This window comes from Aspergillus wentii, assembly GCF_001890725.1.
Source record: "Aspergillus wentii DTO 134E9 unplaced genomic scaffold ASPWEscaffold_1, whole genome shotgun sequence".
Classification (NCBI taxonomy): Eukaryota; Fungi; Ascomycota; class Eurotiomycetes; order Eurotiales; family Aspergillaceae; genus Aspergillus; species Aspergillus wentii.
In genome coordinates this window covers 2,282,471-2,304,921 of record NW_024467832.1, presented here as the reverse complement: position 1 = coordinate 2,304,921, position 22,451 = coordinate 2,282,471, and the positions used below count along the sequence as shown (strand labels likewise).

At 49.7% G+C, this 22,451-nt stretch overlaps 7 protein-coding genes across 7 annotated transcripts; 1 reads left to right on the top strand and 6 right to left on the bottom strand.

Annotated features, from left to right (window-relative positions):
- Positions 1-140: 140 nt before the first annotated feature.
- Positions 141-3,099, bottom strand: atg1 (serine/threonine protein kinase ATG1; the record flags this gene model as incomplete). Its single annotated transcript, XM_040830084.1, has 3 exons — positions 141-280; positions 334-2,950; positions 3,022-3,099. The coding sequence occupies 3 exons, from the start codon at positions 3,097-3,099 to the stop codon at positions 141-143; spliced, it is 2,835 nt and encodes a 944-aa protein (XP_040694563.1).
- Positions 3,100-4,915: 1,816 nt separating this feature from the next.
- Positions 4,916-7,643, bottom strand: ASPWEDRAFT_101356 (putative phosphatidate cytidylyltransferase; the record flags this gene model as incomplete). The annotated part of the gene is made up of 2 exons (XM_040827376.1): positions 4,916-7,029; positions 7,094-7,643. 2 exons carry the CDS (start codon positions 7,641-7,643, stop codon positions 4,916-4,918), a joined length of 2,664 nt encoding a protein of 887 aa, XP_040694562.1.
- Positions 7,644-8,236: 593 nt separating this feature from the next.
- Positions 8,237-10,546, bottom strand: ASPWEDRAFT_23020 (diphthine--ammonia ligase family protein; the record flags this gene model as incomplete). Its single annotated transcript, XM_040832435.1, has 1 exon — positions 8,237-10,546. The coding sequence occupies one exon, from the start codon at positions 10,544-10,546 to the stop codon at positions 8,237-8,239; it is 2,310 nt and encodes a 769-aa protein (XP_040694561.1).
- A 488-nt stretch (positions 10,547-11,034) lies between these two features.
- ASPWEDRAFT_236465 (uncharacterized protein) lies at positions 11,035-11,576 on the bottom strand. The gene is made up of 2 exons (XM_040832512.1): positions 11,265-11,576; positions 11,035-11,148 (listed from the first exon to the last, which is right to left on the bottom strand). The coding sequence occupies exons 1-2, from the start codon at positions 11,437-11,439 to the stop codon at positions 11,081-11,083; spliced, it is 243 nt and encodes an 80-aa protein (XP_040694560.1). The 5' UTR covers positions 11,440-11,576; the 3' UTR covers positions 11,035-11,080.
- Positions 11,577-11,713: 137 nt separating this feature from the next.
- On the bottom strand, positions 11,714-13,626 carry sebA (putative C2H2 transcription factor (Seb1); the record flags this gene model as incomplete). The annotated part of the gene is made up of 2 exons (XM_040827437.1): positions 11,714-12,948; positions 13,038-13,626. 2 exons carry the CDS (start codon positions 13,624-13,626, stop codon positions 11,714-11,716), a joined length of 1,824 nt encoding a protein of 607 aa, XP_040694559.1.
- A 1,230-nt stretch (positions 13,627-14,856) lies between these two features.
- On the top strand, positions 14,857-15,702 carry ASPWEDRAFT_34352 (uncharacterized protein). The gene has a single exon (XM_040833980.1). The coding sequence runs from the start codon at positions 15,299-15,301 to the stop codon at positions 15,599-15,601; it is 303 nt and encodes a 100-aa protein (XP_040694558.1). The 5' UTR covers positions 14,857-15,298; the 3' UTR covers positions 15,602-15,702.
- A 133-nt stretch (positions 15,703-15,835) lies between these two features.
- ASPWEDRAFT_34349 (uncharacterized protein) lies at positions 15,836-16,529 on the bottom strand. Its single transcript, XM_040833979.1, has one exon. It carries the CDS (start codon positions 16,411-16,413, stop codon positions 16,258-16,260), a length of 156 nt encoding a protein of 51 aa, XP_040694557.1. The 5' UTR covers positions 16,414-16,529; the 3' UTR covers positions 15,836-16,257.
- Between the last annotated feature and the right edge of the window lie 5,922 nt (positions 16,530-22,451).

Below are 22,451 nucleotides of genomic sequence, written 5' to 3'. Positions count from 1 at the left end.
AAAAGAAAAGAAGCAAATGAACACCGTGATGGACAGCCCGCACAGGACTTCATTAGTCAATATAATAGTCAAATAAGAAAAAAAGAAAGACGCAAAAAAGAACCGACTGTATATCCTCCCATTCACGTAAAAGCATAGGTTTATTTGGGCGGCGTTGCACCCACGGCATGAGCGACAGGGGCCATATTTGATGGCTTGCCCGAGGGAGTTGGGGCACGTTTCGTCATTAGAGCAAGCTTCTTGCGAAGGGCTGCTAATCGACCACGGATGCTGGAAACCACTAGACAGAATGTTAGAATTAAAAATCCAAGTAGTCATTGGAGAGCGACTTACATTTCACCACTACCTGGCGATCCTCCACTTGTACCCCGTCTAGAACAATTTTTTCGTTATCTCGTGGAGTGTCGCCTTTGTCGGCATTGCTGCCCTGTCCCGGACGCAGATCCTCGTCCTCCAGGACTGCTTCCAGCATTCGGATGGCAGTCACATATGCAATCTCACATCCGGGGAGGTCTTCGCCCGTGAGCTCATTGATGGCTGCCGCACGGCTCATCTCCAGTGCGCGATCATACATCAGCTTTTCCGCTGTCACACCAGAGCTTACCACCACGTCTGCAGACGAAGTCGAGCCCGCAGAAGCCATTGAAATGTTGCTAGGGTGGCTAGGATGATCCGCTGGCAATCGCTTCTGTCCTTCGATCAACTTCAGGCGGACAAATTCCGCCTTTTCGAGCACCTCGTTAAATCGGCTGCGGACCCATTGCACGACGTTGTTGATCCGATTGCCCACAAGCGCATTAGTAGCATCGTTTTTGCCCATTGCCGAATCGCCAAAGACTTCCCCCCGGTTCTTACGGGACCACCATGCACCCGCGATATCCATCGACTTCGCTAGTAGAGACAGCGCTTTGACATACAAAACCAAAGCTTCTTCCGACAGGGTCACAATGGCGTCAACCGTTAGCCCACCATCTGCTGGATCGGCAGAGTCGCCACTAGGCACATTGGAGTGCATTGAAGGCGCCAGCGGAATGAGTTGCTTGTACTTGACCTCAGCAAACCCGTACACAACATCACTGCGGGTAGCACATTCCTCAATCACTTGAACAGTCTTGGTATCTTCGTCCAACGCCACATTAGTCTTGGCTCCGTCCCCGACAATCATGAGGCCTCCCTGGCCCATGGGATAAGCTGGGAAGGGATTATAACCCATTGGTGGGGAGCGGCCACCTTTCGTAATGGCCATTGGGGGAGAGAAGCCGACTCCGAACAACCGTCCACTAGCCATATTGAGTGCCTTCGAAATGGCCGACGTCGCTGAAGTAGGGCTTTGTCCATATCGACGTTCGTACGAATTCTGGCGAGAATGCGAGGAATCGGCCCGGGACCTCCCAGAAATTACTTGCATGGCTTTGGCAGGAGTTCCATGCGGCGATGTGTTGTTTGTAGGTGAGCCTTGCATTGCCGTACGACGGGGCGCAGAGCCGTTTTGACCGGATCTGGGGAAGCCGCCTTGAAAACGAGGGCTATGTGCCAGTTCATCTGCGAAAGCGTTGACTTCAACGGCACGCTTCTCGACTACGACATAGTCTCTTTCAAACGCAACCTCTTGCGCAGCACGTTCCCGCTCTTCCGTGCTGGTTTCTGCAACCTTATCGACTTGTGGAGATCCAGATGAGGTTTTACGACTTCTCTGTCTTTCCATAGCAGCGACAGTGGCATTGCGATCCACAAGTTCCTGTCGTCCGGGGGCGGTTGCGTGAGATATAGCACTGGGCCGGTGTGGGGGAGTCGACACCCGCGGCAATTCTTTGGCAGCGGATGAAGGTCTGTCGACACTCCCTAGCCTACGCATGGGCGTGGAGGTTGGCGGAGTCCCTGACCTCTGGCGTGGTGTATTGGGTCGCTGGACCGTCTGAGGGGCTATTTCATCACGCCTTCCAGAATAGGAAGCTTCCCTCTCCCGCTTTGGTTCGGCTGGGATGGACTGGCCTGTTCGGGACTCGGGTCGTAGTGGTGCAGTTGTCAAATCGGTAGAGGAGCGACGACGTTGCGATGGGTCATCGTCAGAAACCAGACCGGGGATGGTTTCTGTGATGACATTGCTATTAAAGAAATCGGCAAAGTTCATTCGTTCAACTGGGTTTCGCTTGAGTAGGGCCCGGATCAGTTTCTTGATGTCACCGGATGCCGGACTCTCTTCAGGAAACTTGATTCGGTCTTCTCCTTTCTCAATCTTCCGCAGTAATTCGACATGGTTCGTTGCTCGGAAGGGAGGCTTTCCTACCACCATCTCATAGAGCACTGTTCCCACTGACCAGAGGTCTGCTTTGGCATCGTACTTCTCGTATCGGAGAATCTCAGGAGCCATATACAGTGGCGACCCACACAGTGTCTCAGCAAGAGAAGTGGCAGGGAGGGACCGGGCAAACCCAAAGTCCGCAATCTTAAGCATGGGTAGCGATTCTAACCCTGTAGCTGGGCTGAAGGAATCGTCGCTGCCCTTGAATGGCACCACTTGGGCAACGCCACTTCGATAAGACGATGGGGATGGGCAGAGAAGTAGATTTTGTGGTTTGATATCTCGATGGATCAAGTTTCGATCTCGAAGGAATTTGAGGGCACTTGACAGCTGTTTAAGGAAATGGCGGACAACAACCTCATTGAGAGCACCGCCACGAGGATTGGGATACTTGGCAATCATATCCCGTGTATACTTATGATCCCCAAGAGTATCTCGTCGCTTGATGAAGAGGGATAGGTCACCTAGGGCGCAGTACTCCATCACGAGATGGATATGGGATGTTGTTTCATGGCAATCGATGAGAGCGACGATATGAGGATGGTATAGGCCCTTGAGAATGTGAATCTCAGAAGAGAGATTGTCTTTCAACTTCTTGTTGAGTTTCGACAGGTTGACCGACTTGATGGCCACATAGGTTCGTGATTTCTAGCAGGGACCAGCTTGTCAGCTATCGGGCATCCATCAGGGGGGTCGCTGAAGTATGGGAGGGAACTCACCGTATGGACACCTTGGTAGACTGTAGCAAAGCTTCCTCGACCAATCTCATCCAACCTTGTATAGCGACCGACAGGCATCTCGGCATGGGAGGTCTCCCTCGACCTCCTTGTATGATGAGACGATGCCATGATTAGGGGGGGTAGGGCAAAATCAACGACCCTTTCAGTGTCTGGGGAGCTTCACAACCCACGCCCCGTCAACCACAACTACCTCAGTAGCGGCAGGAACAAAGACGAGAGATGAGGGTGGAGGCCCATCAGGGGAGCAGAGAAGAACGAGGTCTAGCCGGGAATCCAGGAAGGGCGAGGAGAGCAAGAGAGAGAGAGAGGAACCGTAGGGAGACAAGCCTGGGAAGGGGAGGAGCTGGAAGACGGAAGAGCCGTGGAACGAGCTCAGAAATTCGGCGGGCTGGCTGCAGCAAACCAGAGTCCGGACCGGGGGAGACAACAAAAGTTCTTGAGGGGGGATGGACGAGTCCAAAACACACCAGGCGTCAATGTCCTAGAGCGGTGAGGCGAGATGTGCGTGAGGTTGTATGCAGGGTATGCAGTATGACGGGACGAAAACGAAAGATTGCGGAGAGACGAACTGATAAGGGAGGAAGTAGCTGATTTTTGGGGGCGGCGGAGGCAAAAAAGAGAGAGTGAGAGAGATCCAGAGTTAGAAGATCAAGCTGGTCTAATGGAAGAGAAGTATGATGTGATGTGATAGGCACAGCGGGAAGCAGCTGGACCCAAGGAACCTCGACGATGTCGTCTTTCTGGGGGGGCGTGACCAGCGATAACAAGTGGTTGACGATGATCGATGACTGGTAAGGCGGTCAGAAGGGCGGCGATAACCTGGGGGATGATCGGACCAAGGATAATGAGGATGGGACAAGTGAGACAGATAGTGGAGATGGGGATGATGATGGAGATGGAATATGATGATAAAAACGATGATGAAGAGGATGGTGATGATTGTCTAGATTTGAAGATGTGAGGATGATAAGAGCGATCGCTCATGGCCTGAGGCCGGAACAATCGCTAAAAATACATCCTCCCTCTCAATACATACCAGCTGATACCGTATCTTTGTTATCTATTAGATTGCAGCGTCATCTGATCTTACCATACTTGGTATTGCCAGTATTCATTCTACACTACGATGACTCAATCCCCTTGTTAGCCATGAATGACACATGATGAAGATTCATCATCATACTTTCTCTGATTACTCTTCTGTTCAACAGGCTACCCTGACTCCTGATGTCAACCTGAATAACTTCACGTCAGAACCTTGTGGAAGGATCCACTGATAAGCTGCACAATGCACTACTGTACGACTGTGCCTTGGCCCTTCCGCTAAAGAGCGATCGCCTCCAATCCATCTATCCCCCATGCAACATGTTGTGGAATTCCTACTTTTGACTGGATGGCAGTATAAGCGACATAGAATGACTCAGTAATTCCGACTGTCATGCATGGTTCTTCTATCGATTGTATTTAGTAGCCTGTATACCCAGGCACCAGTGGATAAGACAAAGACATAGATATCTACCTAATACCCCGCACGACACTGCCTCTTTGACAACTGATAATCATCCTATCTTTCAACTCCTAAATAATAATCACGGTTTGGTATCTATGTACTATCGATCCTATTGATATCGCATCGCAGCCTTAAGTGGCGAATAATAATAAAAAAAAGACAATAATCATCGCAGCATCTCACATCACTTTGAAGAACCCAATGGCGCCGGACCTTGATCTTCAATAGAAATAGGAGTGAAAAAAAGAAACAATTAAGAGTAAGAGAAACAAGAAAAGTCTTGTCATACTGTACATATCATATAAATATACTCGAGGCTTGGTTTTATGCCTGACTTGGTCATGCATGCTATGACGTATCGGATCAAACACCAAGCCCTCTCACCAATAACCAGAGCACAATCGGTACCACCACGTTGTCATTGCAGCCCGTAAGAATTGCTTCGGTCGCACTGGTTCCTCCTGCAGCAAGCATGGCTTTAACTACAGTCCAGAGCCAGAAGAAATCAGCTTGATCGGTCCCGTTCACCGGCCATTGCCCCACGAAGAGCCATGCCCGGGCAAAGAGCAAACCACTGGACACGGCAACGGCGAAAGCAACGCTTCCCTCGAGCGACTTGCCTCCGCCCCAGAACCACTTGAGACGTCCGAATCGACGACCGATTAATGACGCTGCTGCGTCTCCCATTCCCACGCAGATTACGCCGCTGACCATGCTGACATCCCGTGAGAGTATGTTCCATCCGCTCCAGGGCATTTCCTCCACTCGGGGAATACCGGCCAAGGAAAGCCAAAGAGGGATCGAACATCCAATCAGGAGAAAAATGTGCGAAATGATGACCGGTCCGCGGTGATCGCGGCCGTCAACGTATGGAGCAAGGAAGTAGGTTAATGGTCGAGAAATTGGTGGTAACTGGGAAGCTCGGAACAGGTCCAGCAGAAGGAAGATGGATAGGACAAGCGCCAGAGCGAGTGCGCAAAAGGCCGGGTCAACGAAAATCGTCGGTAGGAGCATCAACACCATCATACCATGGAAGACTTTACGCCGGGTGTCTACTTCCGTAGTAGAACTCAGCCGAAGAACAATCCCCATGCCAGTCAAGAGCACCAAAATGCAATAAGCACTAATCAAGAGACGTGTGTTGGCTTCACCAAAGGTGCCCTGGCGGAGACGCTCCACCCAACCCAGCAAGCAGGATGCATCAAGTCCCTCAGTATCCAGGCGAGAGGGAAGCGGTATCCAATGGTCTAGATTCGACATGAGGACCCAGAATCTAAACCAGGACACATTTCCAAGCAGATAGCCTAGTGCCCATCCGAAAGGCTCAGCCCCACGTAGTGCCCTTTCGCTCACATATTTCCGAACGGGTCCAAGGATAATCGCCAGCACCGCAGCATAAACGTATAGGGCATATAGCCATTTGCGTACCTGCGCCTGGGGCACCGTCATCGATAGAAATGAAGCAAGCCCAGGGGCCATTGAACGTTTTCGCCGGCCACTGGGAGTGGTCCTGACCCGATCTGAGCGTGCAACCTCCTCAAAGGTTGAGATTGTATGTCGTCTTCGGTGGACGGCTTTAGAATGTTGTTGAAAGGCTTTTTCGGCAGTGATGTTTCCGATGGCAGATGCCGGTTCGCCCGATGCTTTCACTTGCGGTTCCCGCCAGGTACGCGCCGTCTTGCGCGGCTTCAATACACGGTAGCTGTCTGGATCATCACTGTCCGACATGGGATCCTCGCAAGAACCCGCACGGCTTAGCCTTTCACAGAGCTTGTGGTCTATCATATTCAGGAGGTGTTTCGGCGATTGTGAGTCCCTGGGAGACCGTCGGAACTTCCAACTAGGAATCCTAGCCAAGGCCACTTCCCAGCGAAGGATTTGTCGGCAAGAGATGAAGATGCACAAACCACCAAGCCATAATAATGCTTTGAGGATCTCCGCCTGGGGAGAAGTCGCGAAAAGAAACAGATTAATCAAAGCGGTCGCCAAGAGCTGCAGTTCAGCCGGAAGAATGCTAGTAGTCAAAAGAAAATCTAGAGTGGGTATCAATGCTTGCTGCAAAGGAAAAACAAGAGACAAAGTTTCCGAATCGAGGCCGCGAAGTGTTAAGGGTTTGGGCAGTGTGTTCTCCCAGGACCAGTGCTCCGAAGCAATAATGGGAACCAATGTCACCAGCCAATGGGATATACTATGGCCATGGATCCATTCCTGTAAGGGAACAACTGATGTCGGTAGAGCTGAAAGACTGAGGAGAATATTCGGCAGTACTAGAGAAGGGCTGTGGCGTGACAAGGACAAAGAAACGAAAATTGGTATAAATATCGGATATAGGAGAGGAGCTGGGTCGAAGCTGAGTGGGATCTTAAAGGTGAATAGTCTTGAAAGCCGACCACGCCAACGGCCATGCCTCAAACGGGATATCCGTACAGGATACGCCGCGTAAAGCGCAGTAACGAGAGAACCATAAACGAAAAGCTCTGTAAAAAATCTATTAGTGACCATACCACAAGATTGATTAGTTTAATCATCCGCCCAACATACCTTTTCTCCAAGACCAGGCCAGAGAGCGAGAATCTGCTTGACGCAAGACAACTCCGCCGACAGACAGCAGCAGTGCGGTCTCGAGCAGCCTCCGCAGCACTTCAATGCGTCTCCTCCGTTCCAGTTTCTCTCGCGCCTCTATAGTCTCAGACTCCGATCCCTCTCCGGAGCTTCGTCGCGGACTCCGCGATATCGACCGTCCTAGCGATGGCCACGGCAGCCCCGCAAACCACGGGCCAACGTCCTCAACTCCACCCCAGTCGGCTCGCAACCCTTTCCGGGGACGTAGAGGAGGAGCCGGAAGGCCTTTCAGAATACCTGTACTCTCGTCATCGGCTTCAGTTCCACTATCGCTGGATGTCTTGGACCAGTGGGGAGGTTGGGATCGGTCGCCGTGATCTGCGGATTGCGGCTGCGGCTCGCGGAGTTTCGAACCCTTGCGATGGTACGGATGGGGGGAACGAGAAAAGCGTTGAAGGTGCTGAAGGTCGGCAGTGTTAATATTATTTGGCGACAATCCCTCTTCCTCCTGGCTCAACGGAGAGGCCATGGCGCCATTCCCAGATTATTGGTCGGAGGTCCTTTTATGTTGACCAGTACGTCATGTCGAGGACACGGTGTGAGGGGGAGACTAGGGTGGTAAAACGGGTCAGCAAAAGCAATATGCAATATATTAAATCCAAAAACTCACTAAATTAGCTGGATAAGGGAAGGAAGCAGTGTGGTTGTTGAAGTGGTACTGGCAGGGTCCGTGGCAGTGATGTTGTTATTATCGTTTGAAAAGCCGGAAACGTTTTTTCGCTTATCACATGCTTTGATGATGATCTCTTGCGTCGTCAGCCCGTCGCATTAACGCCCACTGCGATGAAAAGTCCAACGTATTTGCCCCTTGAAACGATTCCTTTTGAATAGTGGGACTGTTGGGCTGTTCTTAAGGTGTGTCTATCTCTAATCCTCGTCAGTTGGTGGCCAACGCAGCGCTTTGATCTCCCACGACAGCCTTGGCCTACAAATTGAAGCAAAGATAGCAGCCTATCTCGGGTTTAATTCCCTGCACTGATAGGTATGGATATCAAATTGCAGTAAATGATTCACAAACTGATAATACATTCAAAATTGTCGTTAAACGTAGCATCAGACCGTCTAGGCCGTCCCATCCGGAGATTTCATCTGTACAATAACGCCCGCCACCAATTTCCGGCCTTTCTGGCCCCAGAGTGACGTGCAGAGAACAACCTGGCCAGGCCAGAGATCCCCAGGCAACGATTGTGCTGTATAGACGACAGCATGGGATGCTGTGGGAGTCTGACAATACTTGTCCAAGATTTGCCGTAAACATGTCTCCAGATTCGAACCAGCTTGCTCGATGCCAATTTCGATGCCGGTATACCTCAACCCATCGTTGACAGTGGTTTCAGTACTGCATCCCTGGTCTATTTCTCCAAGAGTCATCTTCAACTGGTCACACCGGCAACCCAGACCCTGCCATTCAATATCGCTGCCGCGAGGCAATTCCTCGACTTGTACAGCAAAGAAAGGAGGAACCGATGGATCAGACTGCACGATAGAGAAATTTGGCAACGTACTAGCAGCAGTATTCAGCAACTGCTCATGTCCCCGACCTCCGCATTTGATATCCCAGGCATCCAGCGCTGACTCTTCTTCTTCCTCATCATCCTTTGGTTGAATGTGCATTTTCTCCCAGAGACGCCATGCCAATCTGGCTTTGGTATCGATGTCTTGTCCCGTCATGAAAGCAACCACACCTAACCACCAATCAACCTGCATGGCTGTTCCAATCCTCCACAGGTGCTGGAGGGAGAGAACAGACCGCAGTGCGTAACCCTCAACCCAAGACTGCTTCTCTGCTCCGGCTATTTCCATCGATGCTGGCTCTAAGGGTATCTGACCAGCAATATACACCATGTTTCCACCTCCTTGAAGCGGAATCGACATGGCCTGGGAGTATGGTCCAATATTAGCCGGTGCCCAGTATGACCGGGACTGAACATGGAGACCCTGGCGTAGATCTCTTGGGCCCAAATCGACCACAAATGAAACCATGATGTTCACTCCGTCTGGAAGACTGTCCCCACAAGCAATTGCGGCTCTCCCCGGGGGATTGGGCTTTTTAAACAATGAAACGTAGACGCTATTCATCAATGCGAAGTCGGTCATCGAACGAAGCAGCACTGTAGCGAAAACAATATCGTCTGTTGATCTGGGACCAGAATTGCTCTCGTAGACAGAAGATTCCAAGATAGCCTGCGTCTTATTCGCAATCTCTTCCATCTGCTCACCAGTCCCAGGACCAGCCTCGGGGGCAGTGATGTTGGATATCGTCCATGTGTTCCCGCATTTGGATTGACTCGGTTCATGCTTCCATGCATATTGCTCTGACTGCACTCTCGTTGCCGGCGTAGATTCATCCTCCATCGAAGAAGACACCAATCCCTCCAAAGCACCAGCAAACGAGTCATCCAGCAACGACGGCCGTCTCACAGCCTCCGCCGTAACATCCTGCCCAGTCGTCTTGGGCACACACTTCGCCCCCTTCAACCTCATGTATCCAACTCCCCCATCCCCCCTCCGAACCTGCACATCACCAATCTCAATCTTCTGCTTCCACAGAAACCCCGGTCCATCCAACGCCAAACTCTCATACTCCCCTCCCTCTCCAAGAACCGCACCCCGAATCTCCTCTTCCCCAGCAAACCGTCTCATCCCCTTCAACATCCGTCTGCGCACCGCCCCTCCCGCCCCGGAAACATCCTCCCACAGAAACCCCTCATCCAACCCGCCAGAGGCAACCTTGATAATCCTCGCCTCACACCCACTCGCAGCCATATCTTCCAACAACCCGGCCTCGTCGACCATCGCCCCCGATGTCTTTCTCTCCTCAGACGCAGGCAGAATCGAATACATCCACAACCAAGCCAGCGGCACAAGACCCAAGCGTCCAGCGACATTCTCAATCCGCGTCCGCTGGTACGTAGACAAGATAGCACCCGCGGAGACGGCATTGGCCTCTGGATGTTCCCGCTTAATCCGTCGTAGAAGCGGAATCAGAGACTCGGTTTCATCGCCATCACCATCACCATCACCAGCCTCAGCCATCTGATCCGCCGCATTTTGTCGGTAGATTCGAGACGTATCCACCGCGCCCCCTGTAATGGGCGCACGATATAACGGAATCCCCAGCGCGGATTCATATAACGGAATCACACTGTGTCCGATAGTTTGGTACATGAAACTATCGATATCTTCTTCCTCTTCATCATCTCCAGCCGTGCCCTCGGGGCTTGAGTTGGGATACAAATTCGCTAATGCCACAACATTATGTCCATTTCGAATGCAGTGCAAGATGGAATAAAGCGAGTCTTTCCCGCCTGATATTAACGCAATCACATTAAGTCCCGGTGCTGGAGGAGGACATGTTGTTGATGACGACATGGTGGGATGGATGGTCTGGGTGGATAGTTAGTTGAGGGGCAGAGAAATTTTTGTGCCCCTCGTTGACTTGGCTTGAGTCAGGGAGATGGTAGTATGACGAGTGAAAGTGATTGATAAATGGGATGTTAATTAAGCAGTCGACATCGTTCTTGATTCGAATTGATAATCAAAGGTAAATCTACCTTGTCTTGGTGGTTGCTGTGATGGTTGAGGGAACTCGGTTCGAGTTCCGAGGTGGTTCCATTCAAATATCCCAAGACAACATGGGTGGGCGGTTCTGCGAAGCTCAGTGCAAGCAAAGCATGATAGTATCAACATCTACTCAATGTATAATAAATTTACAAATTACAAGACCAGCTACGATTTCTACAATGGAAAAAAGATATTTCACCAATCTTCAAATTATTACTAGCTATGCCATTGAACACGCTGAACACAAATGAAGAAATGATCCAGATGATAAAAGAAAAAAGGAAATGGTGCGCAATGATGCGCACAGGGGTATGAAACAACGACTGGGAGGAGGTTATTAAATTACACATGTGGCCAGCACAGGAATAATGATGGTGCGCAAGGTGCAAAGTGCAAAGTGCAAAAAAAAAAAAAAAAAAAAAAAATGTTTGTTCATGGGGGCATAATTGAGGGCCGTAAATTTTCAAGATTATTATGAGCCAAAAAAAAAAAAAAAAAAAAAAAAAATGGGGAGTATTACATCAAATAGAGACACAGAATGCAAGATGAACAAGGTGAAAGAAGGTGTGAAAAAGGGGTACACGAAGATTGAACTCGGATGAGTTCGGGAAAAAAAAATTATGTGACAAGAAACCAAGCCACCACCTATACCTCAAAAAACCAGACATCATAATGTGCTCTAATAGATTTGTTCCATCCATGGACTCCGAGTGCGCCTCCAAGTCCCAACCCAGACAACCGGTCTATGATCCCTCGCTAATGTTGTTGTTGGCCCATTGAAGTGAGTTTTGTTCTCTTCTCTTCGATGCAACCAGTGTAAATGCCCGGACGCCAAACCGCAAAGACCCAAGCCAGATCGAAATCAGATTCAGTGAAATCTGTCGATGGCTGAATAAGAAAAGTGTGTATTAAGTAAATATAGGAAGCTCCTGGTCACGTAGCATCATCATCGCTTCAGCTTCAAGCGCCTTTCACTTAGGCGTTCTCGTCGCGCTTGCGCTTCTTAGCGGCCCGTCGGTCCACAGGAACGTTGTCCGAGGCACTGCCATCGGATTCGCTTGTCGACTTGGTGGCGGCAGCGTTGGCAGCTTCGTACAACACAGCGCCCAGTCCGTTTGGATCGCGATCCTCGAACCCAGCTGGTGGAGTGGTAGAGTTGGGGTCCAGGACGCCCATGACGATGGATCCACCAGCGTGGGTGCGGGCGTGCTGAGCGAGGTTGTCACTGCGCGAGAACTTCTTTCCACACTCGTTGCATTCGAAAGGCTTGTCTTGGGTGTGGAGAGAGCGGTAGTGACGCTTGAGGTGCTCCTGGCGGCGGAAGCGACGAGAGCAGAGAGTGCACACGAAGGTCTTGGAAGGGTCATCAGTCAAAGACTGCTTGCGACCACGGCGGTTGACAGACACGGGAGCAGGAGTAGACTCGGAGCCAGAGTTGGGCTCAGAAGACTGGCGCGACTGCGCGGGCTGAGCGGTAGCCTGGGCGTTGTTGGCACGGCTGTTGGCCGGGCTCTGAGCCTTCTTTCCTGCATCCGAGTCGTCCTCACAAGATCGCTTGAGCGACTTGCGGGTGTTGCTGCGCTTCTTGCTTCTCATCTCATCCGAGGACTCGCAGGAGTCAGCACAGTGAGAGTGGGAGTGGGAGGCCTCCAAGGGAAGACCGTGGGGAACGGCCTCCTGGTCGTCCGAGTCTTCCAGGCTGTGCTCGCTCAAGAACTCGTCGTCATCGAGAGCGTAGGTGCCGACACGCTGGCGCTTGTCGCCCACGAAGTAGGTGTTTCCACTGGGGTGAAAGTCGACCAGGTTGTTGACGAACTCGTCCTCCGAGTCGAGGTCAGAGAAGCTGTCAAAGGTGGGCAGAGTGCTGAGGGGGTCTTCAGTAGAACCAGAGTAGGCAGGCGAAGGGTTCTCATGGACGGGAAGAGTCACAGCAGCACTGCCCAAGACAACCTTTGGCTCCTCCTCCTCGCAGGAGAGAGTAGGCAACGGGGGGAGGTCAGTGGGGGTGGCAGCGCCAACGGAGGACTCGACGGTGAGCTGGCGGGGGTCACAGAAGTGCTGGCTTGCTGGCTCAACAGCAAGAGAGCCCTGAGAGCCAAGGAAAGTAGAAGAGACAGGGGAAGGAGAAGGGGAAAGGGATGGGCACGAGCTGTTGGCCGACAGAAGATCCGAGCTTTGGCTGGCGGTGAGCGAGGGGGGATGGATGAACACTATGCGCGTCAAATTAGCTCCTGATCAATCCCTTGCTGCATTTTGCACGTGGTTCACGATTAAGGTGAAACATGTCAATGTATCTTACCTGGTGTCATGGGAGGCGAGTCAGCCCTAGCCCAGTCGGCGTTGGCCAGGATCTCCGCGTGGACATCGTTTTCGCATCCCTCCTTCACACCCTCAACCTTCTCGAACGGGAAAAAGCAGTCGTTGACAGGAGTTCGGAGTGCACCACTGCTGGAGGGCGGGCTGCTGATGGTGCTTCCGGTCGAGGAGAGCGGGGGAGTCGAGGGGAAGCCGTAGAAGTCGGCACTCACAAATCGAGTGTCAAGGGGCATGAGAGCAGGCGAGCCCTGCTGCACGATGATGGTGGGCTTCATGTGGGATGGCTGGGGCGAGGCAATGTTGACTGCACCGCGGAAGGCATTTGTAGTGGCCATCTGGTGCATGTTCAGCATGGGCTGGGCAGCGTACATGGGTTGCTGCTCGGGCATGCAGTGCTGTGGTTGCTGGTGTTGAGGGTAGGCTGGCATCTGTCCATAGAATTGTTGCATGTCGGATGGATGGCTAGTGAAGTGGGTTGGTTGTCTTTGTTGTGTTGTGGAATCCGCAGTGGGATAGTATGCAAATGATGGTTGTCCTTGCACCGTGGGTGCCATTGTGTATGTGGTTTCCATTGCTGGTGTGACTAGAACTATCGCGAACAGTCAGTTGTTGTTGCCGGTGGGCAGACCGATTGAGAGAGCAACTCACAGAAGGTGGATAAATGATGGGGAGGTAGATCGAGAGAGTAGATGAAAGAGGGTCTACTCTGCTCGAAGCTGGATTATTAGGTGTGTTATAACTATATGTCGAGTGTCTTCAGGCTCCAGGTCTGCTTTGTCGAACCGATGTCGAGGGAACGGAAGGACAAGGTATTATTAGGTGTAGAGTAAATAACGAGGACGCTGGAGAGGGGGGAAGCAATAATGAATGTGTATGGTATGCTGTCTTGGTGAATGGATTTTGAAGGAATGACTGTGGTGGGCAACAAGAGATGGATAGCCCAAAAGAGAGGTTCGCTTCCAGAAGAGAGAGAGATAGGAAGAGAGAAACCCCGAATAAGTATATATAGTTCAGAAAATAGTGTCGGTAGATAATGGTGTGATTGCCGGTCAAAACGGTCAGTCAACAACACCAGGTACTTTGCTTCTTTGGGAAGTTCTTTGTTGCAAGTCTGATGATGTGTCGGATAGCAAATGATGCTGAACTGGAAGTGATAATAATAATAATAATAAAAGGAAGGACAGGAGCCTCTATTCGATGCGAGTGAGATATGATTCGGAAACGCTCTCGATCAAGGACACCAAAGGGAAGAATGAATGAATGAATATGATGGGAAAGGGAAGGTTTAGAAAAAAGAAAAGAAAGAAGATCGAGACGGATCCAAAAATTGAAAAATAATAGTCAAAAAAATAATAATGATAAAATAAATCCAAAAACCAAAAAAGATCCCAAGACGTAGACAGACAGCGGGGAAATGAGAGACAAGGCCGATATGGGAAAGAGAGAGACTACAGACGGATGGGCAGTGGATAAAAGAGTTAGTAGAATAAGAAGAGGACGAGAGAAGCGTAAGTGAGTGACTGCTGATCTGCCTGTGCTACGCCATGATAGGATGGAGGTAATATTGTTGCTTGTATGGTCGTACTTTTTCGATACGCTATGATAATAATAAAATTAATTATTATTATTATTATTTTTATTATTATTATAATAGTAATATTAATACTAGACGGTATGGTGTCATGGATGGACCACCGACCATGATTTGTCTTTTTTATTTTTTATTTTTCTAACAATATTTATTTATTTTATTTTAATTTTAATTTTTTCTTCATTTTTATTTTTTGATTTCATTTTTTATTTTTGGAGTGTATTTTATTACCATCAATTTTGATTCTCTTCAAGACCAGACTGGCCCAGTGGTAGCCAGTGGCCACCCAACACCAGTGCACATCACCAGCGTTCAGTCCTTTGGAAAGCGGAGTCGGAAGGTGGAACTCTTCATCATCTTCATCATCAGCTAAACCGAAAACCAATTTGCCTCTTTACTAGGGTCATTTTCCCTCAATTTGGATGGAGTGATCAGGAGGGAAAAAAAGACAAGACAAGAGGGCACACCATTCAGCTGTTGGTTGGGTCCAAAGGCAGACGGCGCATCCTGTATGGTAAGTTAAAGACCCACACTTCGGCCGGGGAACCCAAAAAGGTGAAAGTGAGTGGGGCCCAAAATGAGCACGAGTGGGAACATTAGCGGCTTGCAGCCCCATTCAATGGTGGATGGGACTAAAACTGGTCCTCATACATATGTACGGCGTCTGTATTGGTAAAATGCGGAGGAATGGACTGGACTCTATGATATGGGTAAATACCGCAGGAAAGAAAAACCAGATGATTGAGTTAATATTAGCAGACTTGCAGTTCACGGACTTGAGGCGGACTCCCGAAAAGAGGACACAGCAACGGAGGAGACTTTTGATACTCGTCCATTTGATGTGTTTTCTTTTTGCCATTGTGGTTTCTTTGACCTCGTCTCAGCCCAAGTACGCGCGTATAAAACCACCACTCATCAGTAACAGAACGCTCCTGCGGTGTCTGGGCAGAATGTGAAAGTCGATACTTAGTCTCATCACCAATATGGAACCTGCATCATGATCAGCATCCTCCATCCATTCTTTTTTTCCTTTTTTCTTTTTTCACGTTCAGCTTATCAGCGGATTGTCCCACGGATGTGGTGAGCAAAAGGGCCGAGCCAGTCAGAATGTGAGGTGGTGGGGGAAGGCAGTCCCAGTCACTGTTGGAACTCGGATGGGAAGGTGGGGTGGGGTGGGAGGGGAGAACATCACCATCCCTGATAGGTCATTCTGATTGGCGTCTTCCCTCTAGCCTATCAGCGGGTCGCATTCAGCCGAAACCGATTGCAAGTGCAAGCGTGAGCTGCGTTGGAGACCAATAGACTTTCCCCGTGATGGGAAGGATTGGCTCTCCGGCTAAGCTAGAACGGGGCCCGGTGCATCCCGTCCGCCAGTTGGGGGAAGTTGCCCAGTGTCCTTTTTTTCGCTCTTTAGCAAAATGATGATGCTTTGGTGTACCTTTAGAATGGTACTTTTACTACGATCGACATGAGTGAAGGAATGGCTGGGTGGGAAAATCAGGGAAGAGGGTTTTGACGGGCCAGTCAATCAATTCCCCGTGCTTTTTTCCTTTGGCCCTATGGTCGCTGTGTACTTTCCTAATATCCATAGTCGCTCATCTCGATATTATCATCAACGGTGGCAAGTTCGAGAAGAAGCCATGAACAAATCACTCAGATCAAAATCAATAGTAAAACGGTCGCTACTTGATAGTCCCACTAATTCGATACAAAGCAGGGATATGGGCAAACTACAGTACACTGTGGAAATCGAGAACCTGGCAATCATTTTAGGCATCATGCGAACCAAATCAACGTCTTTTTTTTATTTTCTTTTTTATTCTTTTGGGCACTTTATCACGAGACAAGTTTTGGCACTAATGGCAAAACTATCATCGACGAGGTGCATTTCTGGGGAAAGGCTGACCGGGGGGAAAAGGTCGCTGATTCACAATTTTAGGATTCAAGTGACAGGTGTGCTGGGGGGGGGGGGGGGGGGGCCAAGAGGTCAAACAAAGAGAACTGGGAATAATTGCATTCCCGATCACATTTTAGATTCGACCTGTTCAATGGCAAATATGCCTAGGTACTCGGTCTACTGCAGGAACAAATGCGGAGAGTTGAAGCAAGCTTGCATGGATTAATATTCCTGGGGATTTATGCGGGCGGTCGTCGCCAGAAGCCGTCGAGGTACCACCACACAGCCCTTGCTTAGTGACTGATTTATAAGTATGGCAAATCTCGGATGCAGCCTTCTTTGTTATGCATTTTTCTTGTTGATAGATAATAAATTCAACGATAAATATACTTCTTGGATGTCAGAAAAATCATCGTCATAACGCCGAATTGCCCTATGGATGCGTTTGATCGCCTGTATGTCATTGATTGATGGTACCCCCTGCAAGTCTTGGATGATGCACTGTGTTTCAATAATTGGATATGCAGTCAACTGGCCCCAGGATGATGTACATATTCGATGGAGTCGACGGGAGTATGTGACAACAGATATTTCGGTAGTTACTATAGCAGACAGACAGGACTCCATCTACGGTACTTGTCAAATCCTGTGGTTTGTACATCATGTTTCAGGTCTCAACGTTGATTATCCCTTGACTTACTGACGCCATTATTCCAAGCCCCCAAGGCCACGACATTTTTCGCCACGACCGACATGATCAACATCTGAAGCACCGAGGAGGAGGGGGACCAAAGCTCTGGTAACCCTCAAATCATTCCAACATGACAGGCCATACCCATATGCCATATGCCACCATGCAAGGGAGATTCCCGTCAACAAGAGACGTCATATCAATTAAACTCGGTGACAAGCAGCCGAACGGAATTTGCATTTCCATCAACTTACGCACCTACATAATGTACATGCCACCTTACATATGGTGAAACGCAAACCGGCGTGTTGGACATGAATCCATACCCATTCATCATCCAACTCATCATCATTCGTCCATACTATTCGCAAGCTTCCAGACCGGAAAGTGTACCTGGACAAATGGTGGGGAAATTCTCAGTTAAAGTTCCAACGGAGAGGGTTATGCACATCCGCACAAGGCGATTGGCCACGCTAAAGATAGCACCCATCTCGGCAGCCAGACGCCTTACCCGACTGGGACAAAGCGTCCGCCTAGTTCCCTGTAAATTGGAATTAATCTCGATGATAAGCGTTTCAATAATTACGCGTTACATAACAGTACCGGCGCTATATTACCCTCCGTTGCTAGGACCCCCCCGCCACCTCCCCCGAGAAAGCAGTATATTTACCCTTCTGGGTTAGTCTCGAGTTCGTTTAATATGCATGGAAGGCATCGACCTTCGAGAAAGAAATGCTTCCCCCTCCCCCTGCCGGTCTGCCCAAGTCCATGCTAGTGGGAATGGCAGATATTAATTTTAATCTCCCTATCTCTGTAGACGGTTTCGAGAAGGACTTGGGCAGGAAAAAAACAACACTAAACAACGCCGCAGGAAGTTTAGGCGATATTAAAACGCCTCGTAGTTACTTACTAGGGGAGATCCTGGAAGGAATGTTGTCCTCTTGAGGAAGAAAACCCCTGTCAAGTGTCACCGCCACATAGGTTGCCTACTGCACCGTTGGACAAAGAAATCGGTGCGATTTTTGTGATCTGTAGTATATTTTAGAGTTGCCAACAGTGAAGCAAGAACCTAACCTTATCCTATCTACTTTGTTTACTATACTATTACTACATAGTATCTGTTTATCAACCAGCCGATAACTAATCAGAACATTACTATCAGCCTGGTGAATAAGAGAAATGATGATATGGTCTGATCATAGCGGACCCTTTGATTCGTCCCGTCCCCGACTCCAGAGACTCGTAAGTCGTACCACTCTACTCCAGTCTCCAGACAACAGCAACAACAAGGAAATCTGTGCCAAGCAATTCTGGTTGGCCCGTATATGGCGCAATAATATTAGTACCAGTTGGAAAATCGGTTTGATACCGACGGCTTTGGCCCTTGGAGTTAGTTGTGGAGATGGCGCACCCGGGCGGACGGGCGGTAACTGCCTAGCCCTAGTCCAAGTCCACGGCCACCCGCGGAAGGTCCCCAATCTTGACTAACGAGGGAAAAAAGAAGAAAAAGAAATAAAGAACAAGCGACCGTGCGATTGGGCATTTGCCATTGGAATATGCGCGATTCTGGCTGGACTCTGGCCAAGGGTGAGCGCGGTTTTCCCGGCGAATCAGCATGCAGTATTTGGATCAGAATGGATTCGACGGTTGTGCAGGTGCCCGTTTAATCGGTTCGGCGGTTTGGCCGGCGCTGGCGCTTGTATCCGATCGAGTCGAGTACCTTGAGGTTTTTCATGTGGTCAAGGGAACTCTCTCTGTGGGCGACCAAGGTGTTTGTTTGTCTGTTCGGTTGGGTGAATTGGATTCCGTCGACGTATGGGCTCCGGTTGCTCCGGGCAAGAAAGAAAGCCTACGAGTCAGATGTCTAACAATCATAAGACGGAACTGATGGAAATTGAGCAGCCTGCCAGCCCACTGTGAGTCCGAGGACTCTAGAGTCTAGAGACCTTGAGCTCGACCGTATGATGCGCAGTGACAGTGGGGATGGAATCATGGAAGCCGTTCCGGTTCCAAATAGATGTTGTTCGCCTCCCCCCGTGCAAGTCGACTACCGCATATCATACAACGGCCTTACGGGTGGGTTTTCTTGGGGACCGTTTCCCTGCTCAAGAAGGAAGGTGGCGTAGGTTCTCACTAGACTGGTGAATAATCTCGCGATAGTAGGGATGAACATTGGAGTACATAAGTGGCTTATCATGTGAATCGAGTCAGAGTGTGAGGCGTGTATAAAAGACTGAAAATAATGCACGACGAATCTATTAAACTTACGCTTCAGTCCCCCAGATTCTAGAGCCAATGGCTGAATTCCTAGCGATGGATTAGACTTCAGGGTCAAATAGTGCTGTGCTTAGTATCCATTCTTCTGCCTCTTCTCCAGAAACAGAAGTTGAGTCGTGTCCAATGTATCTCATCCGCCCTGGGTACTCCGCCTAGTCCGCTCTTCGTTCGTATTTCTCATACGGACGACCCGTACGCAAATACGCCTTGGGCAGCCATTTTCTGATTGGACCGAAATTCACCGACTGCCAAGTATCGGGAGCATCCAGTCGATCGTTACAGCCACTATGTGGAGGCGTGGTCCGAGGATTCTATAGTCCCGGTCTTGCGGTCTTGGTTTCCGCAGGACGTTGTAGTTACAGAAGCTCAGAATCTGAAACAGACTACGACGCGTCCAGAACTGACCTATCAGGGCTATTTGAAGCCAAGTGGAGGAGTATTTGATATTATGAGGGTTGAGGATATTATTATCCTCCATCCAGACCCTTTTAGCAGTGATACATAGTAGGCCTCTAGTTTCACTATTTTAAATGATGTTCTGGAATTATGAAAGAATCCACGAGAAAGGGGTCCGAGTAATAATTATAATAATAATAATAACAATACGACTTATTAAGTTAACCCATTTTATGAATTATGAAGTCTATGAGGCTTTTTGATGATCGCTAGTAATAGCATTGCCAAGCGTGATTTCTTGGCCGGGATATGGCCAGGATTCGGCTGCCGATGCCACTCGAAAGCTTTCCACCAAGCTATCTCAGCATCAAGGCTCTCTACCTTCGTGCCCTTTTCCCCTTTGTGGCAGTTGTCCCCTCGTGGCTGCCAGAGCTTCTTCAGAACCATGGATAGCCAAAAGCAAATTGAGTTGGGTTCCTGGATTCTGCAGCGAATCGCGTCTCAGCCTAGGCTTGACGGCCAGCACGTGCGCGGACGGCCTTCCTGTCTCTCCTCCGCCTGTCTTCAGTTGGGATGCGACAGTAACTAACAGCCGAACTAGCTCACTAACAGCTGTTCCTGCGCTGGTTCATCATCGACATTGGCTGTCGCTTCCGAGTCTATTCCCACCGTGGTATTTCCAATGCTGACGCGATTTTCCCGCCCGTCCTTAGGCTAAACTCGGTGGTTTTTTGCCCTCTCACGATGATCATTTGGAGGAACGTGGGATTCGCCTTTGCAAGCGCAGAAGCAAAAAACCTGTTTTTTCATCCGCTTTGGGCGGGAAATGCTCCTGCGATACGGATTGCGGGATAAATTAAAATACTTTTCTGCAGAGAATCATGTCAGAGAAGGTTTTTCTGGATAATGGCATTATATTGAGTTCGATAACTTCGATTGCGTCGCACAAAAAAAACAAAGCGTTGGAACTTTCTGTCACCCGGTTTGCTGGAAACTCGTTGCCACCCCCAAAGCTTACAGTCCATGGCTGGATTTTGGGGGGAATGTCGGGATGAACCTCTTTACGCTTTTGCCTCCCAAGCATAACTACCCCAAAACCTCCAAAATACGAAATGGTTCGAGAGTTTAAAACCAGCGGTGATTCTCAGCACTATCGATCTGGGAAATGCGGAGATGCACCCGATTTCTCCATATAATTGATCATATGTTTCACTCCGCGACTCGCAGTCTCTGTGAATCTCTGGATCGATTCATTAAACACAAACCCGCTATGGTGCGATTGCCACCAATCCCGCCACCCTGATTGGAAGAGCCCACGAACCTATCTCCCTCGCTGTGACGCTGTCTCTGGTGATGGTGGCTCCCAAACGTCATCACAATGGGGTCTCCCAGTCCATGAACGGCAGGTGGCTGCTCTCTTTGCTTTTTCCCCGGTCTGAGCCTGTACGACAATACACGCCGATGTCGCAACCGCACTATCATGAGTAACACATCAAATGCAGATTGCAGATATCGAATCTTTGGTCCCAAATGGCTCATGGCCAATACAAAGCACCAACCCCACCGTGGTCCAGCAGCACCCAAGCTGGGGGTCAGATAGACCTAGCGGGCGAACTTTATCTGCTTTGGATTTGACTCTATCATTTGCGCTACTCCATGCTACTGCAGCTCCAAAAACGTGTCCTGTCCAGTAGCATGCTCGCTCCCTCACCTGTGCCTTCCAATAGATACGATGAGCTCGTGGGTCATCAACCATCTTCCTGCCTTAGCCATGGATTATCTGCAGGATGCCAACCCTTTTCTGCCTTCTTTTTGGGCCTTGTTACCGTGTCTTTCCTCATGATCGACGCCCGGGGCCCATTTCCCGGGAGGTGCCAAAGCTGCACCTCGCACCGTGCCAGCGGCCGTGTTGAAGCAGCGTGGCGAGAATTGAGTCCACTTGAGTCCTTTTGGAGCTGAAGCGATGTGGACTCCCCATTCCTCCAACCCAGATAAGATTCAGGTCCTCTGCCCAGCCTCCCAACTCTGGTACAGATCTCGTGGGACCTGGGACATGGGCACAGTGCAGAATGCACCGTCACGAGGCAATAATATTATGTATGGTCTTCCGAATTCCGATGGTACCCTGAAGTGGAGGCGTGAATTGATGCTCAAGACTAGCATCAAGTATTGCATTTATGACTTTCTCCGTGGCGCGCGATTGCGACATATCAAATTGGCAAATTGCCTCCCTGATAACGATATGCGCAGGCATCCACTTTCTATCTGACTCGAGATTATTCGAGAGTTCAAATATCGCATACATAGTTACATACGGGATGCAATCAATGCAGCTAGAACGGGGATATCCATCCGCGAATACATTACGATAAAAAAAACCAGATAGAAAGTTCTGGTCAACCCACGGGACTATCTCCCACGCAAAAAAGCAAACATACGGCCTTGTTGGGTTGACATTTCCGACGTCGTGTGCGAGGCAAACATTGACAGATCAATATCACACCCGAAACCGCCAGCATCACACCAAAACTGTGGCAATCTTCAA